The sequence below is a fragment of a genome, unplaced genomic scaffold (genome assembly GCF_019419815.1).
Source record: "Pyrus x bretschneideri cultivar Hongxiangsu unplaced genomic scaffold, Pyrus_bretschneideri_v1 Contig3, whole genome shotgun sequence".
NCBI lineage: Eukaryota > Viridiplantae > Streptophyta > Magnoliopsida > Rosales > Rosaceae > Pyrus > Pyrus x bretschneideri.
In genome coordinates this window covers 3,092,518-3,113,196 of record NW_025999612.1, presented here as the reverse complement: position 1 = coordinate 3,113,196, position 20,679 = coordinate 3,092,518, and the positions used below count along the sequence as shown (strand labels likewise).

Below are 20,679 nucleotides of genomic sequence, written 5' to 3'. Positions count from 1 at the left end.
GACACTAAAAGGTTGAGAGATTTTGGGTACTTAATTCTAAAAACAATGAACAAAATATATCTAAAAATGACAAAAAAAAATAAAATAAAAAGTGGATTGAAAAACTATAATTTGAGTAAATAACTATAAAAAATAAAAAAAAAATTCGTATGTATTTTTAGACCATCTCCAACCCTTGGAGTAAAACCTAAAATTTTTAGCCCAGAAAATTTAGGCTTTAACCCAGAAACAATATTTCTGCTCCAACCCTTTTGGTCTAAAATTTTAACCCCAGATTATTAAAAAATGAATTTAGGCTAATTTTTTTTAAAATTAACTTTAAAAAAAAATTTATGTAGACTATCCTAAATTAATTTTATGAACATCTTAACCTAAAAATATTTAAATTCCGATAAATATTGAAAAATCACTAAATTAACACATAAAACTCATGAAACATTATGGAAGAATATGAAACACATGATAGAGATGTATAAACACAAAACACATGAAACAAATATATGGGAAGAAATGGTTTTGGAAGATGGTAGAAAGAAAATTTGGAAGAATTGGAGGAGAAAAGTGAGTTTGTGCGGATGTTTGAACAAATACATAGGTATTTATACAGTTTTTGGGTGAATTTTGAGTTAAATTATTTTTTAAAATTATTTTAACTGTTGGATTTAAATTTGGGCCGTTAGATCTTTTTTATACTATTAGATTTGATCATATTAAATATCAGCAGTTGCATTTTATTAAATTATAAATTTAAAACAAAAACAATACAAATATAATTCTGGACAATTGGTCCATTTGAATTAGAGCCATTGGATGATGGAAAAGAGCAGTTAGGCTCATTCTTCTTGCAGGCAAGTGGTTGACATGGCCACATGGGTGGGGTCAGGAGACCTGTTGGGTGAGGCGCGTGCCGTGTGTCCTTGCTTGACGGGTGAGCTTCAATTGTCCTTTCTCACTCTCACATGTGAGCTCCACCACAAATTTTGGGCTAAATCTTGGTTGAAATTTGAAAAAAATTTTTTGGTGAACAAGATATAACATTATCCGAGTAAGAGATGCCAAAGTTTTACAGAGAGAGCCTACCCTGAGGAAAACAGCCAAAGACGACAATTAGATCGAGTAATGTAAGGAGGTACAAGATTCCATGATGCCGCATCTAATGCTAAAAGTGTCACTCCTCACACTACCAGTTGAAAACTTAGGGTGGGGGAGGGGCAAGGAAGACCATCATTACACAGAACATGCACAAGTAAAGATGGGGGTTGGAGTGTTTTGAGGGGAAAAGAAGGGAAATTTGAGGACTTACTCCAAAATATTTAGAACAAGGGTTGGAGTGTGTTCTAACACTTAGCCCCATTTCAGAATAAGGGTTGGAGTGTTTTGAGGGGAATAAAAGATAAATTTTAGGACTTACTAAAAAATTAGAGTTGGTCTTATCGGAGTAAGTTCCAAAACACTTAAAAAAATTCAGATCGAAAATTTAGAATTTTCAAAATCTTTAAATGCATTCCAATTGTTTGAAAAATATTCAGATTCAAAATTTTGCGGTTTACCTAGGCAGTCGCAACTTGACTAGACACCATCGTGGGAGTTGCGAGTGTCATATTTGTAATAACAAATATTTTTAAGGTGTATTGCCCATGTAATTTCCTCATTTTAGAATCATCGTAATTGGACAAGAATTGTCTGCCCTTCCACTTCTGGTGCCCTCCTGTTTTGTGTGGTCACGGTTAAGTCACGTCAATATTTTATATTATTTTTTTTATAAAGATAATAAGACAAAAATAAATAGTAATATAAAATATTAACATGAATTAACCGTTACCACATAAACAGGGAAGCACGGACAACGTAAGTGAGAGGCATACTTTGGCTTACTTTGAATTTGGTAGCGTAGGCGTTGTGATATATGAAGGCGTACTTTGAATTTATGCTGCGCACAAATCACTGTATAAAACCCTACACCACTGCTCCTTAAACCCTAATATTTTCCCCAATTCTTTTCCCTGGAAATGTTCCGCAGAAGGACAGAGGTTCTGACTTCGGCTCCCCCGCGGCCGCTTCTGTTGAGGTTCAATTCTTTTTCCGGAGAAATGATTTGTTCTTTTGATAATTTTTCCTGTTTGGTTGCTGAGAAAGTTGGAAGAGAAAATAATCAGATGATTGAATGCTTTTATGTTCAATTTTCACTTGATTGAATGTTTTTAGAAGATTATTATGTTTCATATATAAGTGGATTATATAGTCTAATGGTATTTCATATGAAAGTTGAATGTGTTGCACCTTAGGGTTTTTTATTGGACAAAATGTTTGAGGGTGTTAATTGAGATGGAATTATGTCTCACTTTGTGAATTTTCAATTACTATTCAGGGTTTCTGTGTCGTTAATCGGGTCGTTGTGCTCCTGTGGATTGGGGAAGCTGGGGCCGAGTTCGTTTTATATAATCTGCAGTTAATAAGAAATGGGAGGAAATTGACTGGTAAGTAACATTATTGCCGTTTAAATGTTTTCTATTGTTGTTCTTACTGAAAGTGGTTGGCTGAATTCTTCCGATTAGAGTTTATACAATGATATGTAATTATGAGGGGAGAGAGATCAAATGGCAATAAGTGAGATTAAATATGGTTATTTCTATGTTTTTAGTTCCATTCAGTGATGCAATCTGTTAATTCCCTTTGCAGTTGCTTGTATTTCAAGACATTGTACTCTTCTTTTTCAAGGAACACCTTAAGAGATTTAAGAAAATGGCAGGGGGCAATAAACTGCATAAGAATGATCAACCTTCGATCAAATACAGGTGGTACCCAGTTGGTCAGGCATCCTCTGGGCTTCCTGGTTTTGTTCATGAAGAATCTGCCCCCGCCATTTCTGATAAAGTTAATAAGCAATGCAGTAGAAAGTTGCAGCCTAAGCCTCGTGAGATATTGAGCACTGCTGAGCTCATCGCAGCAGTTGGCCAGATATGGGATTGTGCAAGTCGTCCTCTTGGTTTTTTTCAACCCAAGGCACATTCAAACCAAAATGACGGTGGCTGTCAGAAGGAGGTATTCTTGGCTGATATAGGTGGGGAAGGAAATGACACGGCACCTATTTCAGCCAAGAGTGAGTACTTGTCTGTTGATTTCAGGAATTTTGGTCCATTTCCACCCGCAATCCAATCGAGTTTAGATTTTCTGCAGGTAAGTGAAAAGATTTCAGTATTCGAACCTTGCAGTAGAAGTTATTCTCATTCATCATTTTGGAGGTTTTTGCATGATGGTGCGAGTGTGTCTCAAGAATCTTGGAGGGGAAATGGGCTTGCAAGTTTAGAAGTCTCATACCAATTGGGAAGTATATATGGATGGATGGGTGATATGATTTCTTCTGGGTTAAACTGCCCAGTCAAAGTGACTGAGATTGATAACAGAACTGGTCAGTACTGCATTCCAGGAGAAACAGTGAGCATTGCAGGCCGATCTATTTCAGGAGATACAACTAGTCATTCAGAGAAATTGGCCGCAAATGCTGAAAATCCTGCTGTAATTGAATGTTACAAATACCATTTATCATCATATGAGAATGGAAACTTGGAGATGGATAGAAGCACCTCTCTGTCTTCTGATTACTTCCTGAGTTCAGTAGGCAGTGTGGCAGATGGTAGTATTTCAAGGACCCCATATTCTAATCTATATACGGACTATCATATAGACTCGATTGTTTCCTGTAATGATGTGTTTGAAGAATGTCATCCTAAGACAGATCATCATGAACTACTTGGGAACAAAAAGAAACGATCCGAAAAGTATATTATCCAAGATGAATGCAAGGCAGAGATCTGTGCATTAGCATGTGAAAAGCGTCGTTATACTCTTCCTAAGCAAGAGCATGCCTTTGCAGGTGCATTGTCTGGAGTATTTGTTAGCATTTGTCTTCATCCTGTTGATACAATTAAGACTGTTGTTCAATCCTGCCGAGCTGAGCAGAAGTCTATATACGACATTGGAAAATCAATTGTGTCTGATAGAGGTGAGTTGATTTATGGGAATTCAGGAGAATAAACGTTATTGACTAATTTTATCTTCGTTACCCTCTAGAAGGCATTCTCTTAAGATGTCACATAACTGATAGCGGTGAAATTGATTTTAGGTTTAACTGGACTTTATCGTGGTATTGCGACCAACATTGCATCATCGGCTCCAATTTCTGCAGTTTATACTTTCACATATGAATCAGTCAAGGGTGCTTTACTTCCTCTTTTTCCAAAGGTACCATTTTGACTTTTTACTATCTCTACCATCTTGCTTTTCCCTCTGGCTTGGTCCCTATACTTCTCTGTCTCCTCAACTAATTAATTTGTTTAATTTATTTATTTGCAACTCTAATTGTCATGTGGAAGTGGGAGGGAGGGGGGGGGGGGAGAACAAAAAAAGTCCATAACATGTTGTGGAGTCGTAGACTCGTAGGCCTTATTGGTAATTATTGCCAATGCGTTGCATTTAGGCTTTCAAAGTCTCACCCATTTCATTTTTTTGCAGGAGTATTACTCTTTTGCCCACTGCGTGGCAGGCGGTTGTGCAAGCATTGCTACTTCCTTTATTTTTACTCCTAGTGAGCGTATAAAGCAGCAGATGCAAGTTGGTTCACACTATCACAGCTGCTGGTATATCTTTAAGATCCTTGTATTATCTGTTGCCTATATCACAATTGACATGGTATTTAGTCAAGTGTTTGTAGCCATTTATTTTGATTGCTTTATCCATTCAGATTTTTATTTTAAAGTATTTGAACTTTTATTTGTAATAGTACTGTAAAGTCAATGTCATTTCCTTTGTAGCGGCTTTAGACATTTCTTCGTTTTAGCTATCAACTCTGGTTCTGGCATGGTCCACACATAGAACTTCTGTTTTGTTAGTATTCAGATTCCCCCATTCATTTATTTTTTCAGGAATGCATTTGTTGGAATCATTCGGAAGGGAGGTTTGCCATCACTGTATGCTGGATGGGGAGCTGTACTCTGCAGGAACGTTCCTCACTCAATTGTCAAGGTCAGTTGTTTCTACGTACGATTTAGTTTTTGTGCTAGAGAAAGGAATTTGAGTCAACAAAAAACATGCGCGAGGAGAGACAGTATCAGACATGTCCTCTTGCTTTGTTTGTATTGTGGATTCATTCAACTGCCTACGGTTATTTTTATTCGTCTTATTTTAGCTTTCTGTCTTTACTGTAGTTCTACACATATGAAAGCTTGAAGCAATTTATGCTGTCTCCAAAAGAAGCTGGTGTCCAACCCACCACATTACAAACAGTTTGTTTCCTTCCTCTATGCCGAACATCTTCAGTTTTAACTATAATCTACCTTCTTGCAATTGGCTTAGCTAGTGTTTTCTTTCTCTTATCATCTGATTTTTATTAACATTATTTTTCCGCTTGTGCAGCTAGTTTGTGGAGGAATAGCGGGATCTACTGCTGCTTTATTTACAACTCCTTTTGATGTTGTGAAGACAAGATTGCAGACTCAGGTTTGCAATTTTGACGCATTTATTATTGAACTTATTGTGATGTTGAACAATTACAGTCAGGGTATTTCATGATCCAAAATGTCTCAGCCTTTATTTAGCGATTCACACCAGCTACTTTGTCCATAGATTCTGTACTAGCTTCCCAAAATAGGTTTCTAAGAGCATTGCAAGGGTAAGATATTATCCACTTGAGACTTTTGAAGTAGAATGTGACTGGGGAGGACATTTGTTTTGACATTTTGTGTCTGTAGAGTTTGAACAGGTCGCATGTTACCTGGACTTTTACACTTTGTAAATACTATAACGAACTTTATATATGTTGTCTGTGCTTCTTAAAAAGTTTGTGTTATGCAGATTCCGGGTTCTATGAGCCAGTATAATGGTGTGATTCATGCCCTTCAGGAAATAGGAAAGAGTGAAGGTCTGCAAGGCCTCTACAGGTATTTCTTATTCCGTTTCTTCTCATTCGTAGGTCAGAAGAATCGTTCTTTTTATCATCAATGAGCTGATTTCATCTCGTCCTACCCAGCAATTTTATGGGGAAACCCTTGCAAACAAAATTTCCATTGAGCTGTATGCTTGATATGACGATAGCATGACTGATTTTCTTATTGTCATTGTCAGGGGATTGACTCCGAGATTGATTATGTATATGTCTCAAGGAGCGATCTTCTTTGCATCGTACGAATTTTTCAAGAGATTGTTCTCTTTGGAGAGTCCCCAAACCGATGTTCAAAGAATTCAATACAAACAAAATATGGACAATGATCCAGTGCTGCCATCATCAATTCCATCACCATCTTCACAAGCATCATCTGAACTGCATGCTCAACATTCATGACCAGAGATACAAGAATTCTTCAGCTTTTATAGGAGAATGATTGCATTCAAATTTTGTATGTGAAAGTTGTTGATAAGAAAAGGATGTACGGTCGGCGTAGGTGCAAATGTGGATCAATATGTGCAGATGTGTATCGATATATGTATAATTTTGTGTCCATTTTTCTAACACTAGTGTAACTTTATTCGCATTTCAAATTCTTACAAAATATACGGAAAAAAGAGTAGCTCTTGGTCTAAACTAATTTTCGTGTCATGATTCCAAGGAGGGCAAACCCATTTTCATTTTCATTTTTTTCCGTGAAAACGCTGCTATAATTTTTTCAAGAAAATGAAAAAGGGAGATTCGAACTTAGATCTCTTTCAAAATTGGAAATAGAAGCACCTACTTGGTTTTGGGTTTATTATAATATTACACAGCCAGAATTCTTGCTTTAAATTACTCAATTGATTTATAATACCTAAATAACCTATTTGTTGTCAAGAAGGTCGTCGTAGTATAGTGGTAAGTATTCCTGCCTGTGACCCGAGTTTGATCCCGGTGTAAAATTTTAATGTTTTACTCTGTTGCGTAAAACGACAGGCCGTTAAGCAGTGACATAAATTTATGAGATAATTATTTTCTAACAAAGTTTGTATTCTTATATTATACAGTAATTAGTCATGGATGTTGTCTTCTCCCTCCTAATTTATAAAGTACAAATCAACCAAATTTGATAAAAACAAAAATTTGCAAAAGAGAAAGGACCGCTATGCTAACTGCTATCTCCCAATTCTCATATGCTTACTTCTTTATGCTTCCCCTACAGGTTTCTATATGGACAGTGTTGTATGCTGCTGCATTTGGATTATCGACGTCGTCGATGAACATATTCAATGATACAATTCTAAATGATCTAGATTTTAGACCCTCCTTGATGGTGCTAACCCTCCCTCCGGCAATGGCAAGCCTCGCCCGCTTCAGCAAGTCCTTTTCGCCTCACTCAGTTGCCTGTTGAGCCTTGCCACAACTTTTTTTATACTAAATGACCCTCAGTATCTGTGTAAATGTCGTCTCGGCCATCTGTTGCCGATGCCCTTCCACTTGGTGCTGGTTAGACTCGGGGTCATCTCTAAATCCCTTGTGGGATTCTCCGGAGCAAACCATAGATGCAGCAGGAAATCTACACCCGAGCAATTGGAGAGAAGGGAGGGTTCAGTACATAAGACGGTTGGATTTTTTTCACCCTCTTAGCTACTTCCTTCTTCTCCCCTGCCGTAACTGCTTCAATTAAGTACTTCACTTCTTCCTCAAGCACTACTTTCAATGAACTGCATTGTGACAACTGTGTGTTCCTCTCCTGCCCTGCGGCTGCGGATGTTTCTGTACCGTGCAAAATGGCAACACATGTAGAAAATGCTTGTAGTGTAGATAACCGGGCATGAAAATCAACTGCATAGTGTCCCTCTTCAACCATTGTCATGATCACTGCTGGTGCCTTCTCCTTCGATCCCTGCGAACAAATCAAAGTTGAGCAATAGCTTATGAGATTCCCTACATATATGTTACCAAGCATGAACAAAATTAATGAAGAACGAAATTAGCAGCTAGTCAACTACGATTCTTCAATGGGGAGGAACCAGCAAAATCAAACCCGTTGTCTCTAGAATTCTTTTTAGTTCAGAATTTAACAAAAAGAAGATTTATTCAATTCAAGCTATGATCATGAAAATTTTCTCCAACGTCAAACCTGAACATAAAGTTCCATAAGCTTCTGATTCTCTGCCAATAGTTGATCATCAGCGCTTTTGGTGTGGGGATTGCTTAAGACAGTAAGAGGACAGGACATGTCCCAGCCACCACAGTCACAGCCTCCACCCAACCTCCACCGATCTAGTAATGATGAAGGACCGCTGCTTTCAGCACTCGGTGTGCCATGGTTTCCAGCTGGTACCACCACCTGTAAGTTTCCTGGACTTTGGCTATCAGGGGCAGCCTCCTTCTTCTGTTCTCCCATGGACAGTAGGTTTCGATGTACTTTATCACTAATTTTATCCCCTCTCTTGTATTTCAAGCTCTCTCTCTTTTCTAAAGGAACTTGCATAACGATGGCTGCAATTTCAAGGCTTGGATGCAAATCTGCAGACGGCCAGCCTGAAGTATCGTTATCACTGCTGTTGGAAGCATGTTTTTGTTGAAGTTTGACCTTGGTGGGACAAGACTCATCCAACTTTATAGTTGCCCCAACTGTGCCTGGACTAGAACCTTTGGGAGGTTTAACATCATCAAGGCTACTATTAGAGTTTTCTTGGGCTGCAAACGTTTTCCTTGCATGAGCGATATCATACACCACAAACTCCGTCACCATGGAATTTTCAAAAACTCCATCTTTGAGTTCCGAACATAGGTAACAGGACACTTGCATCTGTCCCACCATTGAAGAATCTCTGTCAATACCATATAATCCCCAACCGCTGGCATTGCTCTTCTTTCTGCTTCCGATGGAGTGAAAGGTATACACCCAATTAATAGCATTATCTGCTTTCCATGTCCTGGCCACCAAGACGTCTCCTGAGCACTTCAACGAGAACTCAAAAAATGGCATTCCGTGCTTATTTTGTAACTTGAGATGGCCATGTAGGTGAACTGGCGAGCATGCAACAACCGATTGGTGGTTATCTCGGTTGATACGCGGAGGATCACAATCTGGACTCTGTGCTGTATTTGAATAGACTGGCAACAAAGATTTTTTATGTGACCTGTTTCTTGTCATGTTTGCCGGCTCAGTCGTTTTGGCTCTGCCAGGTTCCACTACATAACTCGGAGTTCTCAAAGACTTAGACTTCATGAATGGATCAAACATCTTTATAATAGGGCTGAACCGGGTCTTTGAGCTGACCCTGGATGAGCGAGCACTCTCTGGTGGGGAACGAGATTGGAGCATTTCCACCTTAGCGGAGAAAGACTTGTGCAATGTGTGAACTTGGTCTCTTTCCAGAAGTTCATTACCATTATTTAGAGGTCCAGCAACAGCATCACTTCTTAGTTTCAGATCCACTGAGAATTCTCGTAAAGCTTCAGCAGAGTGCTTTTCCCTGTAATCGGGATCCATACAAATATCAATCAAACTATCTGATGAGCATGGTTCAACATGAGGCCGGCCAACAGATGGTGCATTCAAGTCTGATTTCAAAGATGCTACTGAAGACCTATTCTGTGTACTCTCCTCATCTGAACTACACATTGTGTCAACAATTCGGTAAGAGAAAGAGGTGTCACTACTTCGCGGCATTCCAACTTTTCTCCTAAATTCAACAGTGCCCATTTTCTTAATATTTTGTACCTCCTTGGAGCTTTGATATATAGAACCACGCTTAAGGTCTACGTTAACAACAGGCCTAGATGGAACACTTTTACAAGAAGCGCTGCGATAGTGATGAAAGCTGACTTCCACGAAATCCTCCTTTATGCTCGATAAATCATCTTTACGTTTTAATTTTCCTTTTGTGCTCCTTCTTTCACCATGGGAACGAGGACAATGAGTTGGAAGCACAGTGTTAGGACTCAAACCTACCGTGCAATTTCTATCGAAATCCATCTCTAATCCCATTGACAGATCGGAAACTCTGCAACAAAGATGGAAACAATATCAACAAAAATCAAGACCTGCAGGATATAATTTAATCCTAACAACACTGCTAAAAATGACATGCAGTTTCTACATTAAAATTAAGGGCTCGTTTAGAAGTACTTAAAGTGCTACCTGCAAGAAGCACCAGTTATGTGCTTCTTGTAGGAAGCAGTGTTTCTCCAGGATTCACTTGCATTTTTACTAAGGATTGGTTCCAAAAACATTTTCATCAAAAGCAGTTTCAGCCATTTTAAAAGCACTTTCAAACGAGTCCTAAATTCTTTCCCCAAAATAGGCAGGCAAATACATTGAACAGAAATAAATACACCAAAGAAAAGCATTCAGCTGCAACAAAAATTAACACCAATGGCAGTTACTACATCTCATCTGCCAAAATAAATCTGTCTAAATACAATGCACTATGAAAAGGGATACGCTTTCTGCAAAATTGATAAAAACGAAGAAATTATATTTCAAATAGCAATTTACTTGCACAGATATACTGAATCCAATGCACTTCTCTATCTGCAGAAAATTAGATCTCTAATTTGCAGAATTCCAAGAATTATTGAAAAAAAAAAAATAGTTGAACAATCCTCACCTTGGCAGAAACCATTGTTTGAAAAGGCACAAAACCCATCAAAGATTCCAAACTTTGAGATCACATAAACCTCAAAAAACCAGAACTTGATCTCTCCAAAAATGAAAACCCATAACCCAAAAGCACACAAGAAATTCTAATGACTTCAAAAGCACCCAAATGAGTAAAGCAGTACAGCCAAAAGCTATATATTCCAGAAAAGAAGTTGCTTGTATTTTCACTTGCATTTGAAGGCAACCAAAAAAATAATGGTTGCAGAAAATGTGCTTACCCCACCACAGAGCAGATCTCTCAGATAAGTGAAGCCAAAGGAAAACCCACCAAGCTACCGGCAGATGCAATCATGTTCTTCAATCTCTTCCACTCAAAGTCTCCTTGAATCTTCAACAGCAAAAAAAAACCCAAAACTCCCAAAAGTGTAAATATATATTTCACTCGAGATAAAAAGGAAAAGGAGACTAATCAGAACAAGGCCAAGAGCAGTAAAGCATGAGACACAAAAAGTGAGGTCTAGAGAGAGAGAGAAAAAGGTGGATGAAGGGTGAGACAATGTAATCAGAGAGAGAAAGCATGCCGAGAGAGAGAGAGAGAGAGTGTGTGACTTCACACTTCACAGTGAAGATCTGTCCTCAAGCCACACACACAAGAGGAAGAGTGCAAACAAGAGTTTTGTAGCATTGAAGAGACAAAGGGCTGCTGCCTACTCTTTAAACCCGTTTAGTTTAATAAAAAATTACATTTTTACATAAAAAAATCAATCATAGTATTATTTATTTTACTTTTTATTTTATCATTATAGTTAAAACTCAAAATTTTTAAATTCTTTTCATTAATTTTTCTTTTTTTTTATTTCTCTTTCAAAACAGGATTAGTTGGGTTTCCAAAAAAAACAAAAAAAAAAACCAAGATTAGTTAGAGGTTTCTTCAAGCAGTCCACCCTTTTAGAGATCAAGAAAGACTTACAGAAGCATATCAACTTTTTCTTGACCACCATCTTGCTATTCACTATTGGTAAGAATTGAACCCACAAAATATCGTGTGGATTTAACTTTTCCATTTTTTTTGTAACTTTTTTCTCTTTCTTTTTGTGTTTTTTTTTTTTTTTTTTTTTTTTTAATTTCAATTTTCTGGGTTATAATTTATTTGTACACATGGCGCCCTTGGAGAGAGCACCCATGTTTAGAAAGACTATAAAGCATTCTTCTGGACCATTGAAATGCCTTGTTTAAGGGGTATTTTTGGAATTCTGATGCCATTGATTAGATTAAGGTTGGTGTCCTTTACCTCGCACTGCCACAAATTAATTATTATGTTTTATGGTTTTGGGAAATTGCAAATATCAAAGACTGGAATCCCGCAATTAATCTGACGGTTCCCTATAATTAATCAATTAATCAAATCATTAAATTAATTTAGTGAAATGCAGATCTTGCCCTACTATAATTTAATTATAATTACCCTAAAACTCCTCAAATTTTCAAAATTTAGATACTTCTTAGTTGACAAGACAGCCCTCTAGTATTATCTTCAAATGCCATCTTCTCAATAGGATCACTTTTGGATGGGATCAAATCTTCTCCGTCCAAAATGGATGTGGTCTCTCTGTGTCCTCAATCGCTGATGGACACGTGTTTATAAATTAAACTTTTCTTAACTTTCTTGTCATAAAATTAATATATGTCAATCAATAATTGGGGCCATATTAAGGCTACATCTATTTTGGATGCAGGAGATTTGATCTCCTTTTTTATTGGATTATTTTTATTAAATGATTTCAAACTAATGAGATTTGAGAAAAATTAGGGTAAAAAAAGGGAATAAGCACAAAGCCAACACTAAAAAGATTAGTTGGAAAGAATGTGTAATGAAACAACTTTTAAGTGGTATAATTAGTGTTTAAAATATCTGCATTAGCGAAAATATCAAAATGCAAATTTGTGAAAATATCGATGAATATATCAAAGATCGATATCGATATGGGTTGTTTCGATAAAAATAATGAAAATCGAAAATAAAACTTTAAAAATTAAAACATTAATTTGAACGAAATATAATCACATGCTATAAATTGTTTAGTTTAGGAGGGTTATTTAAGTCAAGTGGTCCCTCAGAATGAAAAAAGAAGAAGACACAAGTGAGTCAATGAAAATGATGGGAAGTCTACTGTTGGGGAATGGGAAAGGCATGGACCCCAAAGCTAAAGGAAAAATGGGTAAATCCATATGCATGTGATTGGTTTTAGGCCGAGCGGTCGGTTACATCAAGCCCACGGAATCTTGGACTCGAGTCACGCAATCCCATTTAGTTTTAGGCTTTTAGTAAGGTAACGATAGAGAGACGAAAATGATGTGTCACAAAATAAGAATATTAATCAATGCCTAAGTAAAAATTTAATTATCAATAATCATATTATTTGATTTGTAAATTTAATTTTAAAAAATTTAATTTTCGTGGCATTATCTTTTATCTAAAATGGTATCTAAAATTTAAAATCGATAGAATTGGTTTCTGAATTTGTCCACTATTATTTATTTTTTGGTCAGTACATCACAATTAAATAAAGACAAAATGTCAAATTTACTATTTTCACTAATCATTTTGGCTAATTATTTATTGAATTGTGGATATTTTTATTATTTTAATCCTTATTTAATAAAGATTTTTCATAAAAAGACCAAAATAATTGACAGTAGACAAACTTATACCACTTCTATTGATTTCAAACTCAAGCAGCAAAGTACAAAATTATGACAATCTCAAGGACTATTTTGGCTTTAATACCTTTATATTTTAGTCAAAGGATTTTGTAACTGGTATGGTAACTCTCATCGGGTAAACAAATAAACACCCAACCCCTGTTCAATATTTTGGTCTGATGGTATTCCTCTTCACTTGTAAGTAAGAAATCTTATGTTTGAATCTCGTGGATAATAAATTCAATATCAAATAGATTGCCTATTATGTGACTTAACAGAACTCTCCATCTCCTTAGTGTAAAATACATCATTATATCGTTGTACTCAAAAGAAAATAACACCCAACCCACGTGTAAGCAAACACAAGGAAATAAACACCCACGAAACTCAACAGAATAATGGTGACAGAGAAAACAAGTACAAGGCATCTCTATCTCCTTTACTTGTCTGCTCGGTTAGTGCAATTCTATCTCTGGAGCATCAGCAGCAGATACAGAATTCAAGTCAAAATTAACTACCCTAATCCCCCGGGGGTTCAAGACCGCTTTAACTAACATATGCATGTGTATACGGCTGTACAAAAATTACCAAGGCTGCATTTCCTACATAATTCATCCACCTATCCATAAACTATCAAGACCGCAGCACCTCTACTCGGCTTTCTTTGCAGAATCAGAATTTTCTTCCCTTTTGAACTTGCTAAGTGATCTTTGCGCTTCCAACACCGGCATATATGCTTCAGTTGTTTTTCTTAGAGCGTCCTTGGTTGTCTTGTCAGGCTCACGTGGGCTCGCCAGCTTCTTTTCAACATCTTCAAACTTGGCAGTGGCCAAAGGAGCCGTCCCCACATTCTTGTTAGAACTGGGTGCATCAATTGTGAGCATTGAAACCGCATCCCGGGCAGCATACCATGAATGACCACAGGCAATACACTCCAGCTTTAAAAAAAAAAAAAAAAAAAAAAAAAAAAAAAGCATGAGAGGGTAAATTTGCAACAAGCAAACTAGGGATATAGCTCTGTCACAATCTAAATTACCCTTGAAAAAACAATGTTCATGCATTCTTCCTTTTAACTAAAAGGAAAATGAAGTTAACAGAGCAAATGGCCTTATCACCTATCAGTGAAATAAACAATCAAATGTCGGAAAGAGGACCCAACGAGAACCAGAAAACTTTGGTAGATAGAGATAACGCAAAAACTTCTTTCATCCATCTTCACCACCTATTTTAGTTAGATTACAGCTAAAATATCAAAAGTTTAGGGACTTAAATGTATGCAATTCAAACTTTGAAACAAAATAACTGATGTAGCGATCACAATGTGTAATACGCTGATCATAGGTTTTGATACATGTATGAAATGTTATAACTTTTAATTTAAAGGGAAAATTGGTTTGTGTTGCCAACTCAATAGTCATAGTTGATGCTTGGTTTATAGACAGTGGGTAGGACTTTCAGATTACTTAGGTCAACCCCCACTCTGCAATTGGTGTGATACCAGAGACATGTTTTCTTCTTGGTATTTTTGTCAGAGCTGGACTATTTGACACCATACTTAGCCCTCAAACATTACCCATTATTTCGTGTTGCTCCCAACAGTGTATTATCCCAGTTTATAGAGTAAAATATAGTGGCAAAAGCAATTGCCACTAGCCTATAGACTATGGTTGGATGCATATCATATATTAATCTCTATATGCACTAACCTGATAGCGAGCACTGTGTCCTGCTTGAATAATGTCCCTAACTCCCACTTTGAACTCTGAGCATCTTGAGCAACGAGCGTCAGTCATCTGTTTCACGGGCAAGAAGTCAACAATGTGCACAAAACGTATGTGCTGCAGAGCAAGAAGTCAACAATGGGTACAAATAAAATCACCTGCATACGCTCCCAATCATCAGGCTCCTTCTTTGCTCTCTCCTCAGCTGTTAAACCCTCCTGAAGTTCATTAAAAGGTCACGTTTAATGACAAATCAAAACCTTGACAGCAAGAGCAACAATAGCATTATCACTTTTGTCTAAACCAAAAGTTGGCTATTGCAATTTGCAACAACATCTTGTCTGCTTATTATACACGGATACTCAAAAGGTAACATCTCAAGAGGCCATACTCAACCCAGGGCAGAGGGAAGCACAGAAGCATTTTATTTTATTCTCAACTGACACCTTCATACTATGAGAGAAAAGGTGAGCAAGTAATCCCGAGTCCCAGACTCCCAGCCAAGGCATAAATACCTAAAGAATTTGCTGAAGCAATCTTGACTCTACATCTTTCACCAAAAGCTAAGTATTCCTTCTCTTCATCTAGTCCAACAATGGCAATAAAACCCCACATATGAACATCCACGAAATTACTCTTTAGTAAATCTTATGAACAACATTAAAAATATGCAAAAGAAAAGAGCAAATCAACTCAAACATGCCTTAATTCAACAGAAATGAAATAGTTTACATGAATTTCTGTGCTATTCCATAATAGGATACATTTTCATTAGGCAATTTTCCATTATCAATGAAAAAAATTGGAGCACTCGCGACCAAAATAGACCTCTTTAGATGTTACTGAAAAATTGTTAAATATGCATTCAAGATTTTGCTGCCAGAAAGGAATTGAAGTTTATTGATTTTTATAAACAAACAAATCAACATGCAGAACCTAAAACCTAAGAGTACCAACAATTTCTCTATGGCTATCTGCTTTGAAGACTAGTTGGACCTAAAGCTGAAAGCATAAAGAGATTCTCTATGAATAACCCACTTCAACCCAAAGAACCAACTATCAAACACGTTTATCGTCATTCACTTTCCTTGATAAATGCTCCACCAACCAACTGAACAGCCTTACCAAACTTTTTTCCTAGAAAAACCTTACATGAACATGATAAAAAAAAAAAGGAACAACATCCAAAGATATAAGAGACGTGTCTACTACCACTGTTGGCATAAATACCTTCCATCCCTCCAAAATTAGCTAACAGTAAGTTAGACTACAAGGAAGAATTAGTCAGCATAGATGTTACAAATATGTCCAGTGTGACCAAAAACAGCTAAAGAAAACTGGGTCTGATCAAAATCGAATCAGAATTAATCTTCCTTGAGAATCACCATAAAAATCAACCACCTACAAATCAAGCCATGATAAAGACCATACCTTTAACTCCTCAGGTGACATGTTCACTATTGTTAAAGGTTCCAACTCTCGATTTAGCAGACGACGGGCTAGGAATGAATTTTTCTGCCAAGAGAAGAAATATAAGAATAAAACGAGAGAAAAAAGACATTTGAATAGAAAACAAAGACGTTTAAAGACTAAAAAAGTTTGGACCTCAAACAAATAAAAAAGACAATGTTCATTTATGAATGGAAAAATGCAACATTCTTATAACACAGTTGGAAGGTCTTTTCAAGAGTATGTTATCTGCACACATATGCATGACCATGAGCATACAAGCACACAGAGCCTTCTGACCTGGAGATTGAATCCCAGTTGCCGCAACTTCTGGTTATACTTTAGGAAATCTGAGGAGAGAGACTCATGCGAAGCCTTCTCTAGAGAAGTAACTGCACGAACAGCATCCTCTGGCCAGAGAAAAGACGTGTTGCCACTCTGAAAAGAAATAAAGTTAACGTGTGAGTTATAACTTATAACATCTCCCAGAGACTCCACTCCCGATTTCCAGTGCACCCTATTTGTCAGAAAACCAAAGGATAAATATAGAGCTGCCAAACTGAGGGGGGAAAAGCATTCACTACATACCTTGACATTATCCTGAGATCCATTTCCAACTTCTGTGGGCTTACGGTCACTTTCATGATCAATATCATCAAAGCCAGATTTTCTCTTTTCAATACCGTTTGTAGTGTCAGCAGAGTTCCATACGTGGTGCCGGATATTTTGTAGAAGTTTCTCCAACCATCTGTCACGTAGTGTGTCTCCAGTTAGTGCCATGGACTTTGCTAAAATGGAATGATATTCTGAGTTGCTTGTTGGGCAGCTTCCAGGTGTTTCAGCTTTTTGATTGTGACCAGGCCTAGCAGTTGCTTCTTCCACCCTAGAAACATCAAGGGGTGATATATTCTTTTTAATCAGACTTCTTTTAGTCTTCAACTGATCATCCTGATAAACATTGTTATCTGCAATCTCTATATCAGGAAGTTCTCCCAATAGTTTAATAGTTTTCTGAACTAGCAAGTCAATCTCATGTTGCTTATCCTCTTCGTAGTCTCTATCTGTCAGCTTCCAGAGTTTTTTCCCTTGGGTGTCATACACCTTTTGCACAATGAAGCCAGGATGCTGTTTACGACTTGGAAGCTGTTTGTTTAACGGAACAAAATGCACCAAACATTTATGCATTACAGATTCTGCAGGAACCTCATCACGATGGAAACTATAGAACAACTCCCTTGTATCAGTTGACTGCCAGTTTCCACCAGCTTTTTTCTCTGCCTCTTCAGGACGATAAAACCACTGTCCTAATACCATCATGCTCCCACCTCCGGTCCTGCTTATATCCTAATTAATCCCCAGTTCCAACAGTCAGAAAATTAAAATTAAGTCATTGTGAAAGTGAAGGAGACGAAAGAGAATAAGTGCATACAAATAAAAAAACAGAAAGCAAATCTGTTGCCCATAACTTCAAATAACTAGAAGCCCACCAAAAAGCATAATAGAACACAGACCAACATGCCAAGAAACTTGAGGAAAAATATTCAAGCAAAAGATGTATAATTAAATAGTCAAAGGTGAGGACAAAGTGAATCATAGGGTGAGAAGTGAATAACAATATGTGAAGCAATCAGCATGCTTATCCCCATGAGGCTCGCCTGTATTTGAGACTGTCACCATGTATATGTATATATGATCCCTATATCTTTGTTACATCTATACATGTTCTTTTGCCAGAAAATGCACATCTGCTAGTAGTATAGTTGTTTCCTCGTGATCTTAAATCAACATATACTAGAAGAAAACATAGAAATCTTCATCATATAAAAACCCCTACAGTTAGTTGTTTTCAACCAAAAATATATCACCATACTAAAAAATAACCATGTTTCACAATCTGAACAATTTGTCATAACCTGAATTTCACTTCTGATCTACTATATATTTTAGAAGCTAGGACCTCAAGTAATGAAATGCAAATAAATTAAACAATGTGAAAGGCAAAATGTTTAAAAGAACCAAAAATAATATCCATATACAAAAGTGATAATATGATTTCATAAAGCATGTACCTTGATAATTGCCACATAAGGCTTTTGTCTGGTATCCTCAGGAGTTAGAAGAACCGGATCCTCCTACAGAGTGATTAAATGATCAGCGCAAAACATTAATGAAATAAACAAGTGATACCTCATTTAAAAATCAAGAGATATTCAGAACCTAGGGAATCTGAATCAAATAAATGAGCTTTAATCTAAACCATTTGAAAATTATATATATATATATATATGTATGTATATATATAGACACACAAAAAAGTATCACACAATATCAAGATGAAAAAAAAGGGACAGTACACAAAACCAACAGGTGTACAGAAGTTCAAGTGGCAACAACATTTGTCAAACATCCTGAGCATAAAAATATATAGAAATATCACATTTAACATGAAACACTTGATAACAATTTTCTGTGCGTAAGGAAAGCATATACATTATACCAACAGCAAGAAACAGAAGAAAACGATAAGCAATGAAAAATCTTTACAAAGACACGTAATTTGAATTTTACAGCATCTTCTTGTCAAAGGGACAAGAAGAGTATGGCTGCTGGAGACTCGGAACACAGAAAGTCTATGGAAAACACTCAAATCTGAAGCTTTCATGTACCTAGAGCTGACACTCATCCCATGTTTTCGTAGCATATTAGCTGAGGAGCTATTTGCTTCAAACTCATAAGAAGACTATTTGCTTCAACATCTAACATTCTCTGGTTCGGAATTGAACATGCAAAATTACTTCTCCTCTACAAACCGCATGTAGAGTTTATCCGGGAGGGGAAACATAAAATATATCCAAAAAAAGGGGTAAAAAGAGCTATGTTTAACTAATAGACAAAAATTCCAGAACATTCAATTGCCTCCCTAATCACAGGAAGACGACACCAACGAGTTTGTCTGCATACAAAACTCAATCATTCCCTTTTGGAAATTTGGATAATATGTTTTCATCCAATCGTTAACTGTCTTAGAAGAAAATGCAACTCGAATTCTAGGATTCCCAGTGGAAGTTTAGTTGCTTAATACAAAGGGGCAGAGATGTTCCAAATTAAATGATACCACAATGCCAGCTTAAACAACAACATTTTCCAAACAATAAGTAGTAAATATTCTTACTTTGCAGCAATGAATCAAAACCAAAACAAAATTCAACCAAACAACCACCCAATTCGCCAAACCCTACAAACCCAACAATCAAAACCAAAAATTTCAAGATATAAAAAAAAGTACCCAGAATTCACAATTTCTTAAATTCTTAAATTCAAACCAATTATTCAAACAATGCGAGAAAATCAGAACCCTAAAACCCAAGCACCAAACACAAAATCCCAAAACCCAGCCCGAAAACGCAAACTGACCAGGTCAAATCGGGTCCCGTCATACTCAAACGCCTTGTAATGCTGCCTCCGGCCCCTTCCCTTCCCGGAAAGCTTAACGACCTCGCCAATCGGCTTTGCGTCCTCCACCACGTGTGGCTCCTCCTCCTCGTCTTCGCTACCTGACGCCGTTTCGGCCTCTTTCTCCTTCCCTCTCCTCTTCTTCTTACTCTTCTGCTTCTCCTCCTCCCCCGACTCTTCGTTGTCCCCTTCTCGAAGCTTCACCTGCTTCCTCTTCCGCGACGATGTATCCCCCGCCGACTGCTGGTGGCTCCGGGGTGCGACGTCGTCGTCTTCGTCGTCGCTCGTCGTGACCTGTGCAAACCGCCGGTTCCTCATGATTTTCCAGGCGAAACGCTGCGTTTTGGTAATCTGATTGTCAAGGGCCCTTCTCTCTCTATATCTGCTGTGTCTCAGACTGGGAAGCTCTGAGGACGATGACGTGGGTCGTCGCGGTATTTCAAGCGACGCCGTTTGGGATCCCAAAATGGGCGCCGTAGTTTTGCGGAATTTCGGATTTGCCAGCGTCTACGTATATTTTGGAGAATAACGAGCCAGCGACAATAGTATTTCTTTTCATTTATAAGTTAAAGATCTAAGTTTGATTGTTATCAAATGTTAATTTGAATCACATTATTATTAGCATATAAGCTTAGCCTACATCTTCACTTTAATGGAAATAATATTATTTGTTCAAAAAAAAAAAAAATTTCCGTGGCCCGTGGGGTTTCGTGTGTTTGTAACCAAGTACAGCATATGAGGATGCTCCCTCGCTTGAGAGTTGTACCTAACCGCCGATTTCATCCTCACGCTCATGAGGATAATAGTTCCTA

The 20,679-nt window shown here is 37.3% G+C and overlaps 3 protein-coding genes and 1 long non-coding RNA gene across 5 annotated transcripts; 2 read left to right on the top strand and 2 right to left on the bottom strand.

Annotated features, from left to right (window-relative positions):
- Positions 1 to 1,856: 1,856 nt before the first annotated feature.
- On the top strand, positions 1,857 to 2,846 carry LOC125479864. Its single transcript, XR_007260333.1, has 3 exons — positions 1,857 to 2,068; positions 2,369 to 2,477; positions 2,680 to 2,846. It is a non-coding gene; the product is annotated as an uncharacterized LOC125479864 (long non-coding RNA).
- A 6-nt stretch (positions 2,847 to 2,852) lies between these two features.
- Positions 2,853 to 6,507, top strand: LOC103954837 (S-adenosylmethionine mitochondrial carrier protein). Its single transcript, XM_048589973.1, has 8 exons — positions 2,853 to 4,003; positions 4,124 to 4,242; positions 4,513 to 4,637; positions 4,923 to 5,022; positions 5,205 to 5,282; positions 5,413 to 5,496; positions 5,851 to 5,936; positions 6,121 to 6,507. Exons 1-8 carry the CDS (start codon positions 3,343 to 3,345, stop codon positions 6,335 to 6,337), a joined length of 1,470 nt encoding a protein of 489 aa, XP_048445930.1. The 5' UTR covers positions 2,853 to 3,342; the 3' UTR covers positions 6,338 to 6,507.
- Positions 6,508 to 6,952: 445 nt separating this feature from the next.
- On the bottom strand, positions 6,953 to 11,214 carry LOC103954847. Of its 2 annotated transcripts, none has more exons than XM_048589904.1 (3): positions 10,820 to 11,214; positions 8,067 to 9,942; positions 6,953 to 7,829 (listed from the first exon to the last, which is right to left on the bottom strand). In XM_048589904.1, the coding sequence occupies exons 2-3, from the start codon at positions 9,924 to 9,926 to the stop codon at positions 7,500 to 7,502; spliced, it is 2,190 nt and encodes a 729-aa protein (XP_048445861.1). In that variant the 5' UTR covers positions 9,927 to 9,942; positions 10,820 to 11,214; the 3' UTR covers positions 6,953 to 7,499. The 2 variants fall into 2 exon arrangements, with proteins under 2 accessions (XP_048445861.1, XP_048445862.1); XM_048589905.1 differs by lacking the exon at positions 10,820 to 11,214 and adding an exon at positions 10,549 to 10,809.
- A 2,401-nt stretch (positions 11,215 to 13,615) lies between these two features.
- LOC103954799 lies at positions 13,616 to 20,225 on the bottom strand. The gene is made up of 8 exons (XM_048589556.1): positions 19,829 to 20,225; positions 18,484 to 18,546; positions 17,003 to 17,758; positions 16,715 to 16,852; positions 16,397 to 16,480; positions 15,124 to 15,183; positions 14,951 to 15,037; positions 13,616 to 14,182 (listed from the first exon to the last, which is right to left on the bottom strand). The coding sequence occupies exons 1-8, from the start codon at positions 20,183 to 20,185 to the stop codon at positions 13,895 to 13,897; spliced, it is 1,833 nt and encodes a 610-aa protein (XP_048445513.1). The 5' UTR covers positions 20,186 to 20,225; the 3' UTR covers positions 13,616 to 13,894.
- Positions 20,226 to 20,679: the final 454 nt, after the last annotated feature.